An 18,781-nucleotide genomic window follows, 5' to 3' on the forward strand; every position below is an offset into this window, starting at 1 on the left:
GTATTGGCTTCCAGTTTCACATAGAATACAGTTTAAAATCCTATTAACTTACAAAGCAGTGAACCATCTTGCCCCAGATTACATCATTGACATGCTGCAGCATGTCCCCTCAAGGTTCCTAAGATCTGAGGATGCAGATCTTTCCCCAGGTCTTAGGTTTTGGTTTATGGGTGACAGTTTTTTCCCGTGTAGCCCCCAGGCTATGGAATGCTCTGTGGACATTTTAAAAATGCGCTTTACAACCTATTTGTACGCTTCTGCTTATTAAACTTTTCGTTCATCTTGTAAATCATTCTTAAAATGTATGTTTTTATTCTGCGTGCCTGTTTCTGTTGTGTCCTGTACAGCAGTTTTGACATTGTTGATGAAAAGTGTTACATAATGTAATTATTATGAATGTATAAGACGTCATGTTTCTTGAAGGTTGTACAAGAGCTTGGGAAAAGAGGCGATGGGAGGGAATTCAAAAGTCAAGCAGACAGCAGTGTTGTAACCTGCAGTGTGATAGTTGAATGAAGTATGGATGAGATGGGTGGGGTGCTACTGGCAATAAATGGCCACTACATCAGAAAGGCAGGTGTTGACTGTGGTTTTATTAGTTAAACCAATGCTGCGTGTTCCGAAAATTACTCCAAAGTACAACCACACGGGTAAACTGGCCAACAGCAGTGTTGTTTGCATTGACAGCAATTTGAATCACAGTAGTCCATACAACTCATCGCTAAAAAAATCCTTCCGAGTTCACAGCGTATAAAAATGACTCGTGAAAAGCCTTTCTATGACAAGGCCTTGTCACGTGAGACTGTCACAGGCCACGCATGAAGAATTCTGAAATTAAGCATTTGCAAAATGCTTAACCGTTCAACTTGTGCACAAACCTTGAGCACACAGGTTACCATGAACCTTAGTCAATGACTACACAGTTACTGATATTTGTAATTCTTCAGTAGGCATTCCGGTTGTTTATTAACCACACAGCTGCCCTTGCCTCATCCGAACCACAAGGCACAGGGGATTGAGCAGTGAAAATCTGCACAAGCATAATGTTTAAGAAAAATTCAGTCTTTGGAGCAAACAGAAATATTAACAGTAATGCATACATCATTCTGCTTAACCTGTACAGAGGTAGAGGTCGACTGCAAAGACAAAAGGATTCCTTCCATTTTGTGGATGTGGGAGATTTCACCTCGACCAGAAAAAGACGGCACACCAAGTGTCATACGAACGGTTACCAATGTTCCCAGTTAAAGTGTAACACATGTAACAGCCACCCTACACGTAGTACACAGTACACGTGTTGTGTGCACTCCACATTGACATGGTCGAAGTCTGGTGTCATTCGAGGTTATTCGGCATCAACTCCCGGTGGCCAGTGATAACCCAGCAGAGGTCACTCCACCGTCACCTGCCGCGCTGGGCATTTCACCTGCCGTGGCAACTCATTCAAACGAGCGCGGTAAAGAATCTCACCTGCTCGGCTGTTTAACCGCTACCTGGGGGTCAGTGGGAGGAGGTGCCGTGCGGTGTACTTGGCTCGCAAATGCCCCTGGCGGGCTGGGCGAGGCGGATCAGATGTGCAGTGGCTGGACTGGCAGGCGGGTTGGCTGGCTGGAAGGTGGTGAGGATCTCACAGCTTGTGGGGGAGGGAGTCTGCGGAGAGCTTGATCTTGAGGTTGTCGGCCAGCTTGTCCATGAATGCATATGTCTCCAGGTAGTCGCCCTGTTTCACGCTGCACAACGCAATGCGGGGGGTCTCTGTGACCGCAGCTCAAGATGTTTCACAGAAACGAAGCAATTATTGTTTAGAGAGAAAGAGGCAGTCTGTTAAAGGCAGAGAGAAGAGGGGCAAGGAGTCTGGGTCTGGATCTCTGTACATCTATGAGTCAAGGTTAATAGGTCTCCAATGCAATATAATTTAGATTTAATGTTAGTGGCAAGAGCACCTTCACAATGGGGCAATAAAACACCACAATATTGTACAAAACCTATATCCTGTAACACATAAGAATCTATTGTTATAGAGAGCCTTTAATTCAATGATCGCAATGTGCATATCGACATCATCTTCGGCCATGATCTATCCACTGCCGAGTGACGTGAAAGGAGCCTTACTTGGGAAGTCCCTTGATGCAAGCTGCCAGGTCCTTGGTCATGAATCCGGCCTCAATGGTCTCTACGCACACGGCCTCCAGCGCCGAGCAGAAGTGAGTCAGCTCCACATTGTTGTCCAGCTTGGCCCGGTGAGCCAGCCCCCGCGTCCACGCAAACACCGATGCTAAGTCCGGAGGGAGGGGTGGGGTGGAAGCGGTTCTGCCGTTGGTCAATTACAGCTGGGTGGGTGGCAGTGGTAATGGGTGTGCCTCACAGCGAGAAGGATCTTGGTTCTATACCAGATTCAAGCATATTACTTTGTAGGGTTTATATGTTCTCCCTCTGTGCTGTGTGGTTTTGTCCCATAACTAAAATAAACAACATAACTTGTATTGGCCAAAGATCCCAATGATGAATAATTTACCTGCGAACTACTCAATTGGGATTAAACACATCAGCAATATCACTCCTGACTGCAACCACCTGGCAGTCTTGAGACTCAGGGAGGTTTTCCTCGGTAAATAAGCATCAACAGAATAACAAAGGATCAACATTTGTGTTTGTAACATCACATTAAGCGCCTATATTTGCATGGCCCTCAAAGCATATACACGATACATACTACAACTGAAATGGTGTTGTGATTCATTGGGTGTGGATTATTAAACAGTTACATTACACACATTACATGTGTGTAATGTGTGCAGTAGAGGCCGACGGAAACTGAATTTCTGGTTTCGGCTGAAACCGAAACCAGAAACCGAAAGTAAAAAATGTACTTTCGGCCGAAACCAAAGGCGAAACTGAAATTTTAACGACACTTTCGGCCGAGACACAAACAGAAAGGAATATAACTGAAGTTACCGAACACAAGATTTATGAAATATGTCATTATACAATGCTACTTTAATTAAAAATAAATCTGGAACTAATGATTCAGGGCCTGCAGTAAGAGTCGCTAAATATCAAATCTTTAGGTGTTACTTACTTAGTAATTATATCCACACAAACGAATGTTGTAGTTAAGAAACAACAGTTTTTTCCGCATTCAGCCAGACAGGCTGCCGTCTGTTGACCGGTCGTATCTACATTAGCAGACCACGGTTGCGGCTCTGACCTCGTTTCCAAGCTGCTGCCGCTGACGTGTTTGTGTTTGTGTGTGTACGTGTGTGTGTTTGTGTACGTGTGTGTGTACGTGTGTGTGTGTTTGTGTGTGTACGTGTGTGTACGTGTGTGTGTTTGTGTGTACGTGTGTGTACGTGTGTGTGTGTACGTGTGTGTGTACGTGTGTGTACGTGTGTGTATGTGTGTGTGTGTGTGTTTGCAGCCTATCGCATAGGATTGCCTAACTGGCCGGCCGATAGGCAGAGTGATAGACGTAGCACGAGCGTTATATTCTAAAAATAGATCTTCGGTTGACGAATGACGACCGAAAGTCAATGTCAGTTTCGGCCGAAACCGAAACCAGATCGAAAATTTAAAATTTACTTTTGGCCAATACCAAAAGTAAAAAAATTTACTTTCGGCCAAAACCAAAACTATGCCGAAAGAGGCCATTTGCCAACTTTCGGCGCCAAAACCGAAACCAAATTTCGGTCGGCCTCGAGTGTGCAGCCCAGTGTGTCAATCCACTGCTAGCTGATGGCATCCGCAGGCCAGGCAGGTCGTGGGGTTTTTTGAGAGTGCGTCGCCACGCTGGTCACTCGCGGAATGGAGAAGGGTGGAGGGAGGGGCTTAGGGCCAGTTCAGATATCGCTCGTTACTGATGTTAGCGACAGCCGGGAATTGAACTCATTGCCAGGTTCGTAGGGTGGTGCGCTACCCAGTGTGCCACCGCTCCACCAGATTTGTTGGTGTAAGTCGACTAAAACAGTTAGATGATATTTCAAGTCAAGAATAAATATGAAAATCTTTCCTAAATTTCTATTCACCATAGTAAAATAACTACCCTTGTAACCCGTGCGAGTAGTGCGTAGTGAACCACCCCGTGTGACGCAGCGTTACCGATGGGGTTGGTGGACGTCTCCTTGCCCTGCTGGTACATGCGGTAGTGGCGTGTGACGGTGCCATGCGCCGCCTCTGCCTCCACCGTCTTTCCATCAGGGCACAACAGCACGCTGGTCATCATGCCCAGCGAGCCGTAGCCTGCGGGGAGCCCACCGCACGGCCACGTCACGCACATCACACTTGCACGTCGCGCTCGCACGTCGCGCCCGTAGGTCACACCCGTACGGCTTTCAGCTCACTCTATATGACACGTCGTTTAGATGTGGCAGTTTCATTATCGGTGGTCGGTCGACTCCTTACCACTCTTCCATTGCCACTACCATCGTTACTACTCCCGTGAACGTTAACTTCATTCGTTGATTCCTCCACCCATGTTGAGGACTCTTTACCAGATTCTCGACTGTTTCGTCTCATCCCCACCGTGCTCAACCACCGTACCGCAGGTCGCAACAATACTCAAGTCGCCTGCCCGCCCGCCCGCCCGCCCGTTCGCACACCCGCCCGCTCGTTCGCCCGCCCGCCCGTTCGCTCGCCCGCCCGCCCGCCCGTTCGCTCGCCCGCCCGCCCGGTCGCTTGCCGGCCCGCCCGCCCGCCCGCCCGCCCGTTCGCCCGCCCGCCCGTTCGCCCGCCCGCCCGTTCGCCCGCCCGCCCGTTCGCCCGCCCGCCCGTTCGCCCGCCCGTTCGCCCGCCCGCCCACCCGCCCGCCAATTCGCCCGCCCGCCCACCCGCCCGCCAATTCGCCCGCCCGCCCACCCGCCCGCCAATTCGCCCGCCCGCCCACCCACCCACCAATTCGCCCGCCCGCCCACCCACCCACCAATTCGCCCGCCCGCCCACCCACCCACCAATTCGCCCGCCCGCCCACCCACCCACCAATTCGCCCGCCCACCCACCCACCAATTCGCCCGCCCACCCACCCACCAATTCGCCTGCCCGCCCACCCACCCACCAATTCGCCCGCCCGCCCACCCACCCACCAATTCGCCCGCCCGCCCACCCACCCACCAATTCGCCCGCCCGCCCACCCACCCACCCATTCGCCCGCCCGCCCACCCACCCACCCATTCGCCCGCCCGCCCACCCACCCACCCATTCGCCCGCCCGCCCACCCACCCACCCATTCGCCCGCCCGCCCACCCACCCACCCACCCATTTGCCCGCCCGCCCACCCACCCACCCATTCGCCCGCCCGCCCACCCACCCACCCATCCATTCGCCCGCCCGCCCACCCACCCACCCATCCATTCGCCCGCCCGCCCACCCACCCACCCACCCACCCATTCGCCCGCCCGCCCACCCACCCACCCATTCGCCCACCCACCCATTCGCCCGCCCACCCATTCGCCCGCCCGCCCACCCACCCATTTGCCCGCCCGCCCGCCCACCCATTCGCCCGCCCACCCACCCATTCGCCCGCCCGCCCACCCACCCATTCGCCCGCCCGCTCGCTCCCCCGCCCATTCGCTTGCCCGCCCGCCCATTCGAATGTGGACACGCGCGGCGGGGCGTGCAATGGTACCTTGGGCGATGGAGTCGGACTGCACGTCGCCGTCGTAGTTCTTGCACGCCCACACGAAACCGCCTTCCGACTTCATGGCGTAGGCCACCATGTCGTCGATGAGCCGATGCTCGTACCAAATGTTCTTTGCTTCATACTTGGCTTTGTAGTCCCTGGACACATATGCACATTTGTTACATGCAGTTTTTCATTCACTCTCAATTTCTCATTCTCTCTCTCTCGAATCAGCCAGAATTGGCGGAAACAATTGCCCAAGCTCTGTGGCCTTATATTTGGATGTTTGGCCAACTCCATGAATGAGTTATTCATACATGTTGGAAGAAACCAAAGTACCCGAGGAAAGCCCACACATGCGATGGAGGTAACACTTCAATCCCCATGTATAGATGGAAATGAATAAACTTGCTGTACTGCCTTGGGCGGAGGCGCGCTCGGCACGGCAGGGAGAGACGCTCCGACTTCCCGGGTGATTGTCAACAAAGGCAATGCCCTATAAACTTCATCATCATCATTATCATCCACCATGATCAATTCCCTGGTGGATGAAGGCATAGCCAGGTTGTCCCCATGCTTCACAATCCCGTGACACAATGGCTCCCATGTTTAAATAAATTACATTATTTTAAATAGTTATAAATCTGATTTTCTCTTGTACTTTATAATGAGAGAAATATATCTTTAGTACTAAATGCATGATTTAATTTCTTGTCGAACATGGATAAATAAAATACATTATCCTGGAAAAGATATTTATATTTTTAAATGAAGCCATTGTTAACTGGGCTGGAACCAAAGTCACCACACACTTGAGAACTCGGTCTATCCATGGATGTCTGAAACCTGGATTCGAACCCAGCATCTCATTGTGGACCCGAGCCGGCCAGCCTCCTACAACACCCCCTTCACGCCACGAGCCTCTCACTTTTCGTAGATGTCCTGGAAGATGTCCTTGAAGCGCCCGTCGTATTTCTTGAGGATGGTGTTCTTGGTGCTCAGGTAGAGAGGCCAGCCCTTGTCCAGCCCCATCTGGAGGGAGCTGCGCGCAAAGTCGGCGATGGAGGCGTCGGTGTTGAACATTCCCATCGTCACTCCGCCACCGTCTGCAGATCGAAGTCGAAGCGGAAAGTCGCTCCACGTTACGAGATGCACATTCTCAAGTCATCATGAACGTCGCTGTGCAATCCACAAAGTAAGAAACTCAATAATCCGACACAAGATGCGTTACAAAAACATGGAATCGGCCCAAAGGCAGATTAGGGTCCACATCCCAGGAAATCACTATTTGTCACTTTGAGAATTTTGTTGCATGTATGTTGAACTTCTTTCGCACCATACGTAGCCAACCATGCTAATTGGAGGTGCGGGGTGAACCAGAAAAGTTGTTAGATCGAGCGAAAAGTTATCTGAATTGCCAACACTGCACTTTAGCCCGACGTGATCTCCAAGTTGAACGTGAATAACCGCTACTGCGGAAGTGTGGCCACTGCCATGGGTGGCAGCGACGACGGCCGTCCTCACAAGCGAGACTGCGATGCACGCAGATTTGTGAAAAAGCAGGAGACCGTGCTGCTCGTGCAGTCATCTTCACGCGTCCAGCAATGCCTGTTGCCATGGTGACATCTGTCAATCGTTAATGGTACTCATTGGGTTTTTCCGTAAAGTCACGTATGTACCGAAAAAACCAATGACTACTTTTATGCAGTCACGAAAGCTTTAATACTTTATAATCGTTAAATGGTCTTCGCGGAAATGTTCAAAGTTTAGGGACAGAGTGGAAAAAGCATTGCATCAGCAAGTGTCTCGGTTTCGGAGTGGACGGTCGCAGCTCGGCTGACCTTTGAACTCGTGCACGGTGTAGGTGACCGGCACTCCTCCATTTTTGGGGGTAAAGGTGATGTCCACCTTGCCAGGGCCCGGCACCACGAAGTCGGTGGCTTTGTACTACGGGGACAGAAGTACAGCAGTGGCGTTAGCGCAGAGGGGGACACCTCTAAGCGTCGTCCGACACCGGCTGCCTTCCCTGACCACGCCCACGCCGGGATCAGTGGCCGCGGGACCGTGAGGCCGATAAGCAGAACACGTGACAAATTTTAAAACAGGACAGCACCCTAGGTTCACTTGGCACGTCCCTAGGTCCACTTGACAAATGAACGAGATTCTATACTCACGGGTACAATAACCGCCTGTGACCATATCACCTGGAATGACTCCGATCGTTTCAGATAGGACTGAGCTAGGACAGTGCTTAGGCGGGTGACCACCGAGCACGTCAGCTGGTTACAGGGCTGCGGTGCTACGTGCTGGATAGTAGAGCGCAGTGCAGAAAAATCCTCTGTCGCACTGTACTTCTATGCTCCAACGTCTGTGCTCTCCGCCATCACCAGCCCACACTGACCAACGTGAAAAACGGACAAATAACCAAAATGACCCGCATAGCATGGGGAAGCCCTCATCCAGCAGTAGTTTGGCAAAGAACCGCTTAACTTCCGAGCTTTTATGAGAATGGGAACATTCCTGGGGATTTTATAAAAGGCCTGACACACATATTACTGTACAATGCAACCTGAAAATCACTCGGCTGTGATAGTCCTCGGCCCAGTCGCCGTCCCTTCACACGGAGGCCCCTGTTAAGCAGGGACGGTGCCCCATAGTCACCGCACGTGTCACCGTTCACGAGCGCGCACCTGGTCTCCGTAAGCATGGCGGCCAATGACGATGGGCTTGACCCAGCCGGTGACGAGGCGAGGGATGTTGGAGCAGATGATGGCCTCGCGGAAGACGGTGCCGCCCAGGATATTACGGATGGTGCCGTTGGGCGACTTCCACATGGTCTTGAGGTTGAACTCCTCCACGCGCTTCTCGTCCGGCGTGATGGTGGCGCACTTGATGCCCACATTGTAGCGCTTAATGGCCTCGGCCGCGTCCACCGTCACCTGGTCGCCCGTGGCATCGCGGTTTTCCATGCCCAGGTCGTACCTGCCGTCGGCACGGACGATGTTCGCGAGGACGGTTTTTAATAGGGCTTAATTTAAGCCTGGTCTGTCCGGAACATATGTTTCTGAACGCCCCCCCCCCCCCCCCATAGCAAATACAGTACACAATCTAACTTACGGGTGTGGCTACCAGTCACGTGCCTACTCCAGCCTATAAGTGAATCAGAAAATATTCTGTTAGAAACTAAACCCTGGTTGTGAGCGGTTAGTGGCACTTATCACCTCTCGCAAATATCAGCTGCTTGTGCGGCCATGATTTCAAATGGAGGAATCTCCAAATCCTCCGCACGTGGGCTCAATTTTGCACCACAGAATGAACTGTACTGCAGCAGTGCATGTTAAATACATCTTGACTTAAAGCTTTCGTGACTGCAGGAATTCATGTTCTTTAGGTCTTTCGGTAAAGTCACGCAGATGGGTAAAGTAAGCAACACAAGCGATCGTCATCAGGAGGAAATAGGGGGAAAGCTGCTGAATGCAGACTGTTTTACAGGTTTAGAATGGGTGTAGTCCTATGGTTATAAACGAAGTATATCTTACACAGAGTTTAAATTTTTAAGTTTATTATTGTTTAACCAGCTGAGAACTCACGGATGAGTCTCATTTTCAAGAGGGACCAGGGTCACCACAATGGCATTAGCAAAACAAATACAATTAAGCACAGCGATGAAAGGAACAGAAACCAGCACACAAACTACTGTCGTCTACAAGTTCAAACTACTGCATGAACGTAAATGAATGTAAAAAAATAAAATTTCCCGTAGTGAAAATCGCCTGGGGCAGATTATGTTTCCAATGAAGTGACGTGAACATTAAACAATGAATAAATGTCGGGCGCCAACTGTCCTAATATTTAATGAGACGTATGATGTATTTTTAACGTCTTTTGCACCGTACGTAGCCAAATGTGCTAATCGGAGATGCGAGGGAAGGACAACAAACTAAACACGAAAAGCAGCTTGCATTTCCCAGCACGAGGTGCTGCACAGCGAGTGGTTGGACGATGAACACCGGGTGCTGTGCTCTCGGCACTGCGTGCATGGAGTGAAGCACGGGGTGCTGTGTGTGAGAAGTGGTGCTCACGTGTGGAGGTCCATCTGGATGTAGGGCAGAATGAGCTTCTCCTTGATGAGGTCCCAGATGACTCGCGTCATCTCGTCACCCTGCATCTCCACCACCGGCCCGGCCTTGATTTTCTGCGACATGGTCTGAACACAGGACACGAAGAGATCCATAGTCTCACACGGGCAAGTGCTGTTAGCGAGGAGCAGCACCTAAAAAAGGCCGGCATGGCACACGAGGGGGGTGGGTGGCCAGCACGACGCCTGGCCGCCTTTGTCTCTCGAGCGGCAACGTGTACACATCGCACCATGCGCTCATTTGAGGTCGAGTTGACCTCGGGGAGGCCCAGGACTGGTACAGATAATCGTCACTGCTGTTGGCCGTGAGCGGGTATCGAACTCGGGTCATTAGGGGCCGTCCATAAATGACGCCACGTGATTTTGGACGATTTTTGACCCCCCCTCCCCCCCCCCCATTACATGGCGTCACAAATAGTCAGACCCCCCCCCCCCTAGGTGCGTGACGTCATTTATGGACGGCCCCTTAGGTTAATTGAGCAGCGCCTCCATATAGCCTTCAATAGATTGTTGGGGTAAGCGCTGTGAGTGCTGTTAGCAAGCACCTATAAAGGTCAGCAAGGCACAAAAATACACGGTCACACATGCATCTGGGCGCCTTGCCCCGCCATGGCTCAGAATTATTCCCCATCATCATCCTCCCCTCACACCCTCCCCCCCAATAAGCCCCTCCCCAAGGAAATCCATCATCAGCCGCACGTGACCCTTTCATCTGAAACCCCTTGAGCGAGCAGTCGCGTGACCCTCAGCTGATCAATTCGAGCACGCTGCCTGGCTTGGCTGCTTTACAGAAGGCAGAATGTATCCAAATAACACACACGGCTGTCATCTTGTCAACATGACTTTTTGATATCTGGTTGGAATTTCATATATACATATATATACATACGTGTGTGTATATATATAGAGCACAACTCTGCACTCACACAGCCCATACCTGTCAATCCCTTATCACTGCCCTCCCTTATTACAGACCAATTCAGACCTCATTGGTCACCCCGTGCCCCTTATAAATCTCAACGTTCATCCTACAAAGTCCCATCACAAGGGAGAAACACAAACAGATAAAAATAATTGCCCGTATTGAAACGGCTGTACGCCGAATGGACCTGAAAACGGTAAACCGTATGGGTTGACAGCTATCGACTGGTAACATGTTACACGCGACCGCCGCTGTGCACGGTGTATCAACATCTACAGCACTTCGAATTTCCCCCCAATGCGAGGTGGTACCACCCCCCCCATGCCGCATTAAGCTAGTGGGGGTCCTGTGGCATATGTTATAAAGGGGTCCTAAATAAAAAACACAAATATTAAAATACTAATTTTTAACAACTTGCATAGTAAAGTAATTGTTTTACCTACGTGACTTTACCGAATAGAACCAAGAGTATGGATCCTTGCAGTCACGAAAGCTTTAAATCTAGAATTGATAACCTCTATGGGGAGGGCTTTCACCTATCTGTTAGAGCTTTTATAAGACAACGGGACAATAAGTCGCAGCTCATCGAGACGCTGACCTTCCTCAAAAGATGCCGCGATCACAAGGTAATACCCATCGCTTTCACACTCACTTCTGCTGCTGTATCTTCTCCGAATTCTAAACAGATTCTGTTTAAGGCCAGCCTATCTTTAATCTCAAAGAGGATAAGGCAACTCCGATTTGAACTCGATACTTTAGACAGGACTCTCCTACAAGCTCATTTAATGTTAACACAAAAATTGTCACCTTCTGATTGGAATCACGTAGACAACATGACTGCTTCTTCTGCTGATTCTCTGTCAGTCAAATGTAAAGCTAACCTGATTTCTAAATTCAACCACCTATCAAAGAAGAACCCAGTTCCACATATAACAAAACTAGACGTTAACAAAATCGTCATTAACCAGAGTAGCACCCCGATTTTGGACAATCTGAAAACAGTACTGGCTAGGAGACTGAATTTTGCTGTCACCCCAAAACACATACCAGTAGATGATATCTCTCAGGTCGATGTAGCCCTCAAAGGCGTAGGACACATCCAAGCAGACGTTGCGAGAGCTGAAATAGCCACTATTCTTAAGAATGCTAAGAAACCCATTAGTAACATCAGCAAAAATGAACGCTCTGAACTCACGAATTAAAAAAAAACAGAAGTGATATAGTCATCCTCTCAGCCAATAAAGGCAACGCTACTATAATTATGGATAAAGATTCATACAACAAAATCCAGAATCTGCTTAATGATGGAAGTTACTCAAAAATCAAAAATGACCCTACCAATAGCCTAGCGATGAAAACCAACAAGATCATCACAAGTTCGACCTCCCTAATCGACCCAACTAAACGTCCCTCCCTAAAACCTTCTGCTGCAAGACCCCCTATATTCTATGGTCTTCCCAAGATTCATAAAGAAGGCACCCCACTACGACCCATCGTATCCACGATCAACTCCCCTACCTATAGACTAGCCCGTTTTCTGTCAGATACCTTGCTGCCTTTCACTGGCAAGACCGCCTCAGCAGTACTTAACTCAGCCCAATTGGTCTCTATGGTCAAAGACGTTGTACTGTCCCCTGACGATATCCTTGTCAGCTTCGATGTGGTCTCTTTGTTCACCAAGGTCCCAGTACCTGATACCATTGAAATAATTGAAAATTTGGTCCAACATGGACTAGACCCCGATACACCTGCACTGGTTAAGCACTGCCTCAACAATACCTACTTTACTTGGAATGGCTCCTTCTACAAACAAAATGAGGGTACCCCCATGGGATCCCCCTTGTCACCAGTGACAAGGGGGATCCCATGGAGAAATTTGAATCGGACGCCATCCAGACTTCCACCCTCAGACCTTCCCTGTGGAAGAGATATGTGGATGACACTTTCGTCATTTGGCCACATGACCTCCCAGCTCTGAACCTTTTCCTACACCACATCAATTCCAGACATCCCGCCATCAAATTCACCATGGAAGTGGAGAAAGATGGCAAGCTACCATTCTTAGATGTTCTGTTTGAGAGGAGACCTGATGGCTCATTGGGGCATTCTGTCTACAGGAAACCCACCCACACAGATTCCTACTTGAAACCTGATTCCCACCACCACCCAGCCCAAAATAATTCTCTCATCAAAACTTTATACCATAGGGCTCATTGCATTTCGGACCAACACCACCTGACCAGTGAATTAAAACATGTACACCTGGCCCTCAAAAGGAATGGATACTCTGACCGTACCATCCGCCAAACTGTTTCTCCCTCCATACAGAAACAACCACTTGATACTCCGGTCAAAACCATCACACTACCATATATAGCAGGCGTTACTAAAAAAGATTTCCAAAATTCTAAACAAACACAAGATCCAGGTCCGGTTCAATACAGTACACAAAATTCGTGATCTGATCCCATCTGTGAAGGATGTCATTCCTGACTTACAGTACCCCGGGGTTTACACATTGAGTTGTACCTGCGGTGATTGCTATATCGGGGAGACAAAGCGATATGTCTCTGACCGAATTCGCGAGCACAAATCAGATTTGAAACACGGCAAAACGAATTATTCTGCCGTAGCTGATCATTGTTACAACGCTGTGGGTGATCACGATATAATTTTCTCCGATACCAAGGTTCTTTGCAAACCCACGGGTTTTTATCAGAGATTTGTTCACGAGGCAATTCAGATCTACAAACACATACACAATTTCACCGAGAAGATGGTTTCAAATTAAGCAACCATTGGAAAGAGGTTCTAAATCGAACTAAACATTAAACTAATTTTCAATGGTACAGTATATTTTTCAAGTAGTGGTACCCCAAACTTTCACAGCTCTTAAATTCCCTTTTCCCACCATCAATAGGTAAACCCCCCCCCCCCCCCCCGCGCCAACCGGCATGTGCACCCGCATGTACACCACCTCTATGCTAAGTCGGCCAAGCAAATGCTAATTTTTATGCTAATTCCTTTGTCAAGGCACCTTGTTTCCTCGCACACAGCTTAAAGGTCGCGGTCTGAGCGTGGCTGTGTTTTACTCCAGCGCTGTACTTGAGACAGCCTGATCCCTTCACCTGATGAAGGCCGCTTGTATTGTGGCCGAAACGTCGTGATTTTTGTTGTTTTATTTTTTACCTACGTGACTTTACCGAATAGAACCAAAGAGTATGGATCCTTGCAGTCACGAAAGCTTTAAATCTAGAAGTAATTGTTTTATTTCACTTGACTCCTATGTTTGTCGTGGTCAAATCTTGGAATCAAAATGTAGACCACTTCCTGTTGTCCAATTAATTCCAAATTTTGCACACGGTACTCAGATCCGAAGACAATGCATTGCCGTATCAAAATCGGCGTCAATTAATCAATTAATTGGCTCTTTTAAAGCAATTAACATTTTGTATGAACGGCTAATTAATAAACAAATTATTGGGGTCGGTCAAAAACGCCGCGGTCCCTAAACTCTGAAATCGCCTCGCCCAAGAAGCAGGCGCCACGTGCCTCAGGCGCGCCTGCTCCGTGTCAACGACTTCCGGAAGTAATCAATTACTGTAATTAAGTCGGCGTTGATGTGGGAGCAGGCACCACATCATTAACGTAGTTCTCAACGAAGTTGTTAATAAAATCGTTGTTTTAAAAAACTTTTTAAAAGGAGTTTATTGCATTTGCTATACAGCCAGATAATACAAATCGCTAACCTTAAACACCCAGTCGTTCATAAAGTTGAAGGCAGTATAGTACTATAGTAATAGAGCAAGTCCAGAATCACTGAACCGGAATTGATAGCTTGAAAGCATTTAGCGCGGGGCCCTTGAACGTGCGAAGCCCGTAGCTACTACATGTCGTAGCTGCTGCTGCACTTGGTAGCTGCTGCTGCACGTGTTAGCTGCTGTTGCACGTGGTAGCTGCTGTTGCACGTGGTAGCTGCTGCTGCACATGGTAGCTGCTACACGTGGCAGCTGCTACACGTGTAGCAGCTGCATGTGTAGCTACTACATGTGTAGTTACTACATGTGTAGCTACTACATGTGTAGCTACTACACGTGTAGCAGCTGCATGTGTAGCTACTACAGGTGTAGCAGCTGCATGTGTAGCTACTACAGGTGTAGCAGCTGCATGTGTAGCTACTACAGGTGTAGCAGCTGCATGTGTAGCTACTACAGGTGTAGCTGCTGCATGTGTAGCTGCAGCAGCTACACATGACGTTTCTTGTAGTTGGCCATCAGGTTTGCACACATCTCAGGAGGGATTTGGTCCCACTCCTCTTTGCAGATCTTCTCCAAGTCATTAAGGTTTCGAGGCTGACGTTTGGCAACTCGAACCTTCAGCTCCCTCCACAGATTTCCTATGAGATCAAGGTCTGGAGACTGGTTAGGCCACTCCAGGACCTTAATGTGCTTCTTCTTGAGCCACTCCTTTGTTGCCTTGGCTGTGTGTTTTGGGTCATTGTCATGCTGGAATACCCATCCACAACCCATTTTCAATGCCCTGGCTGAGGGAAGGAGGTTCGCACCCAAGATTTGACGGTATATGGCCCTGTCCATTGTCCCTTTGATGCGGTGAAGTTGTCCTGTCCCCTGAGCAGAAAAACACCCCCAAAGCATGTTTCCACCTCCATGTTTGACGGTGGGGATGGTGTTCTTGGGGTCATAGGCAGCATTCCTCCTCCTCCAAACACGGCGAGTTGAGTTGATGTCAAAGAGCTCCATTTTGGTCTCATTTGACCACAACACTTTCAGTCAGTTGTCCTCTGAATCATTCAGATGTTCATTGGCAAACTTCAGACGGGCATGTGTATGTGCTTTCTTGAGCAGGGGGACCTTGCGGGCGCTGCAGGATTTCAGTCCTTCACGGCATAGTGTGTTACCAATTGTTTTCTTGGTGACTATGGTCCCAGCTGCCTTGAGATCATTGACAAGATCCTCCCGTGTAGTTCTGGGCTGATTCCTCACCGTTCTCATGGTCATTGCAACTCCACGAGGTGAGATCTTGCATGGAGTCCCAGGCCGAGGGAGATTGACAGTTCTTTTGTGTTTCTTCCATTTGCGAATAATCGCACCAACTGTTGTCACCTTCTCACCAAGCTGCTTGGCAATTGTCTTGTAGCCCATTCCAGCCTTGTGTAGGTCTACAATCTTGTCCCTGACATCCTTGGAGAGCTCTTTGGTCTTGGCCATGGTGGAGAGTTTGGAATCTGATTGATTGATTCTGTGGACAGGTGTCTTTTATACAGGTAACAAGCTGAGATTAGGAGCACTCCCTTTAAGAGTGTGCTCCTAATCTCAGCTCATTACCTGTATAAAAGACACCTGGGAGCCAGAAATCTTTCTGATTGAGAGGGGGTCAAATACTTATTTCCCTCATTAAAATGCAAATTAATTTATAACATTTTTGACATGCGTTTTTCTGGATTTTCTTGTTGTTATTCTGTCTCTCACTGTTCAAATAAACCTACCATTAAAATTATAGACTGATCATTTATTTGTCAGTGGACAAACGTACAAAATCAGCAGGGGATCAAATACTTTTTTCCCTCACTGTAGCTACTGCATGTGTAGCAACTTCACATATGTAGCTACGTTTTGTAGCTACGTTTGCTACGAGGATAATACGGCACTGCCCCCACCCTCCCGCGAGTAGACTTCTCTACGTTGACCGGGTCCTGGAATCCCGGGTCCTGGAAACCCGGGTCCTGGAATCCCGGGTCCTGGAATCCCGGGTCCTGGAATCCCGGGTCCTGGAATCCCGGGTCCTGGAATCCCGGGTCCTGGAATCCCGGGTCCTGGAATCCCGGGTCCTGGAATCCCGGGTCCTGGAATCCCGGGTCCTGGAATCCCGGGTCCTGGAATCCCGGGTCCTGGAATCCCGGGTCCTGGAATCCCGGGTCCTGGAATCCCGGGTCCTGGAATCCCGGGTCCTGGAATCCCGGGCCCTGGAATCCCGGGTCCTGGAATCTCGGGTCATGGAATCTCGGGTCCTGGAATCTCGGGTCCTGGAATCCCGGAATCCTGGGTCCTGGGGGTCACGGCAATGACCCCCTACGGGGATGCCACTCACGACCGCCAGGGGGTGTTGAGAGTTTACGACGTCAACGTCGCGAGTCGATTCACCGCCACGATTTCGAGGTCACGATTCCGCTGGAGAGTCGAGCGCTCTGAAGTCGTTCCTATTTTAATTGTCTCGTTGGCGCAGTCGCCTTCGCTCCGTTAGCCTAAACGTAACACTTTGGGGGAAATTGCATTGAAAGTGCATAACTGGTACATGCATACATCGATTGTAATGTTCGATTATCCGATGCGATATCTGAACATGGGGATCAATGTTGATCAATTAATCGTGACAGTCTCGTCGTCCTAGCAACAGAAACCGCTCCTCAACCCCCTCATCTCCGCTTCCTCATTAACGAGCGCGACTGGGGCCGGGGAGACGATGGGCGTCTTTCCTCACCTCGTCTCACGTCTCCCCTCACCGCTTCCCCCTCTCCTAACAAAAAACTGCAACCTCACGCCGGAAGAGGCAGACTCGCGAATAAAAACCTCTCGGCCCCCCCTCGCCCCCCCTCTCGGCCCTCACCCCCTGAATGCCTCCACCAAGGAGTAGCTCTGCCCAGGGAGATTGGGGTGAGGTGGGAGCCGCTGACCGTCTCCACCTGCCGCGTCGCGGCTCGCATTCCTCTGCCCTCCCGCCACAGGGGTCGCTCCAGCAGGGGACCAACGGGGGTCAGCGACCCCACAACGACACCTGAGGCAACCCTGAGCCCCCTCCACCCAACCCCAGATTACACATCACTGCCTCCCCCCGCGACTGACCCGACATCTCTTTGTCCGCCTTAAACAAATAACCCTTATTCGAAAACGTTGAACAATACGTGCAAAACCCTCAACGCTGAAGCATAATCTCCAGTGAGCTTGACCAGAACTCATAAAGTAAAACATCAACAAGCACCGAGCCCCTTCGCTGCTGCACCTTGCACCCGACTCTCGAGCCGAGGCCAGGCGGAAACCAATCAACCCGCGGCACCGATCGGCGAATCCATCAGCGACGGTCGCCTCACCTGGGTGCTCGTGACGGCAAGCAGGCACGGGGGCAAGACAGACGACGAGGTGAGAGGGACGAGGTGAGAGGGACGAGGCTGAAAGGGATGAGGCGGAGAGAGGAGATGGAGGCACCGCCTTCTGTTAAAGGCGCCGGGGACGAGGAGGAGCCCTCGCGCCGAGGGGCGCGGCCCCCCTGCACGTGAGGCTCTCCTGGCGAATGGCGTGCGATTGGCGTAATCACAGCTGCCAATGGGCCGCCCCGTCCAGCTGATCTGGCCACGCCCACAAGAGGTGACAATCAGCTGTTAGTGACGTCACGGCCATTCATTATTAATTCCCTCCGTCAGCCGGTGGTCACATTAATTGGCGCATGATGGACATCACCACCATCGGCCACTGCTGGATGAGGAACTCCCCACACGCCGCCGCGGCTTCTCGCGAGCCCTGGGAGATGCGATAATCCACCCGGCGCCTGCACGCGAGCTCATTTCATTGTGCCACCATCCATTCTCGCGACGTGTCCTAGTCAAGCCCACTACTTGGGGGTTCATCGCCGTTTGATGAATGCATCAGTGACTCAGTCGGTTTTCAAATATTTCACTCATTCGTCTCACCAGGCGACAGCCTAGATCTATTCACTGCTGGATGGCGGTCTCGAATCGCAGCTGTCGGCGACGGTAGCATTGAAACCCTTATTCAAACCGTAAACAAGCCGATGCCACTGAGGTGCGATATGGATCTGTGTAAGATGCAATCACTTTAACATGAAGGCATTTGTACAAACTATGCACACCTGGGAATGGATGACAAGGAATGCAACGCGCCCGAGAGGAGATGGAGCGATGAAATCAGCTCGTGTGCAAGGTGCTAGCTAGGGGAAGTGTTGTTGCGTCACAGGATCGTGAGAAGCGGCGCCTTGGGGAGGCATCTATCCAGCAGTGGATTAACTATGGCTGATGGTTATGAAGATGAACGCGCATCTTGTCCAGGCTAATGTACGGAACGTCAAAATACAATGGGCA

General features: G+C 50.2%; 1 protein-coding gene across 1 annotated transcript; it reads right to left on the reverse strand.

Annotated features, from left to right (window-relative positions):
• Positions 1–573: 573 nt before the first annotated feature.
• IDH1 (isocitrate dehydrogenase (NADP(+)) 1) lies at positions 574–17,935 on the reverse strand. Its single transcript, XM_032957361.2, has 9 exons — positions 17,777–17,935; positions 9,694–9,818; positions 8,302–8,593; positions 7,453–7,558; positions 6,540–6,717; positions 5,618–5,769; positions 4,096–4,236; positions 2,113–2,275; positions 574–1,730 (listed from the first exon to the last, which is right to left on the reverse strand). The coding sequence occupies exons 2-9, from the start codon at positions 9,813–9,815 to the stop codon at positions 1,628–1,630; spliced, it is 1,257 nt and encodes a 418-aa protein (XP_032813252.2). The 5' UTR covers positions 9,816–9,818; positions 17,777–17,935; the 3' UTR covers positions 574–1,627.
• Between the last annotated feature and the right edge of the window lie 846 nt (positions 17,936–18,781).

The sequence above is a fragment of the Petromyzon marinus genome, chromosome 19, assembly GCF_048934315.1.
Source record: "Petromyzon marinus isolate PM22_M1 ecotype Great Lakes invasive population chromosome 19, UKy_Petmar_22M1.pri1.0, whole genome shotgun sequence".
Taxonomy (NCBI): Eukaryota; Metazoa; Chordata; class Hyperoartia; order Petromyzontiformes; family Petromyzontidae; genus Petromyzon; species Petromyzon marinus.

Excerpts from the sequence above, each read along its gene's own strand:
- IDH1 (XM_032957361.2), bottom strand. The coding sequence starts at position 9,815 with ATGTCGCAGAAAATCAAGGCCGGGCCGGTGGTGGAGATGCAGGGTGAC. Across the intron at positions 8,594-9,693 it reads ATCCAGATGGACCTCCACAC|GTACGACCTGGGCATGGAAA; the intron begins GTGAGCACCACT and ends TGCCGACGGCAG. Across the intron at positions 7,559-8,301 it reads GCCATGCTTACGGAGACCAG|TACAAAGCCACCGACTTCGT; the intron begins GTGCGCGCTCGT and ends CTGTCCCCGTAG.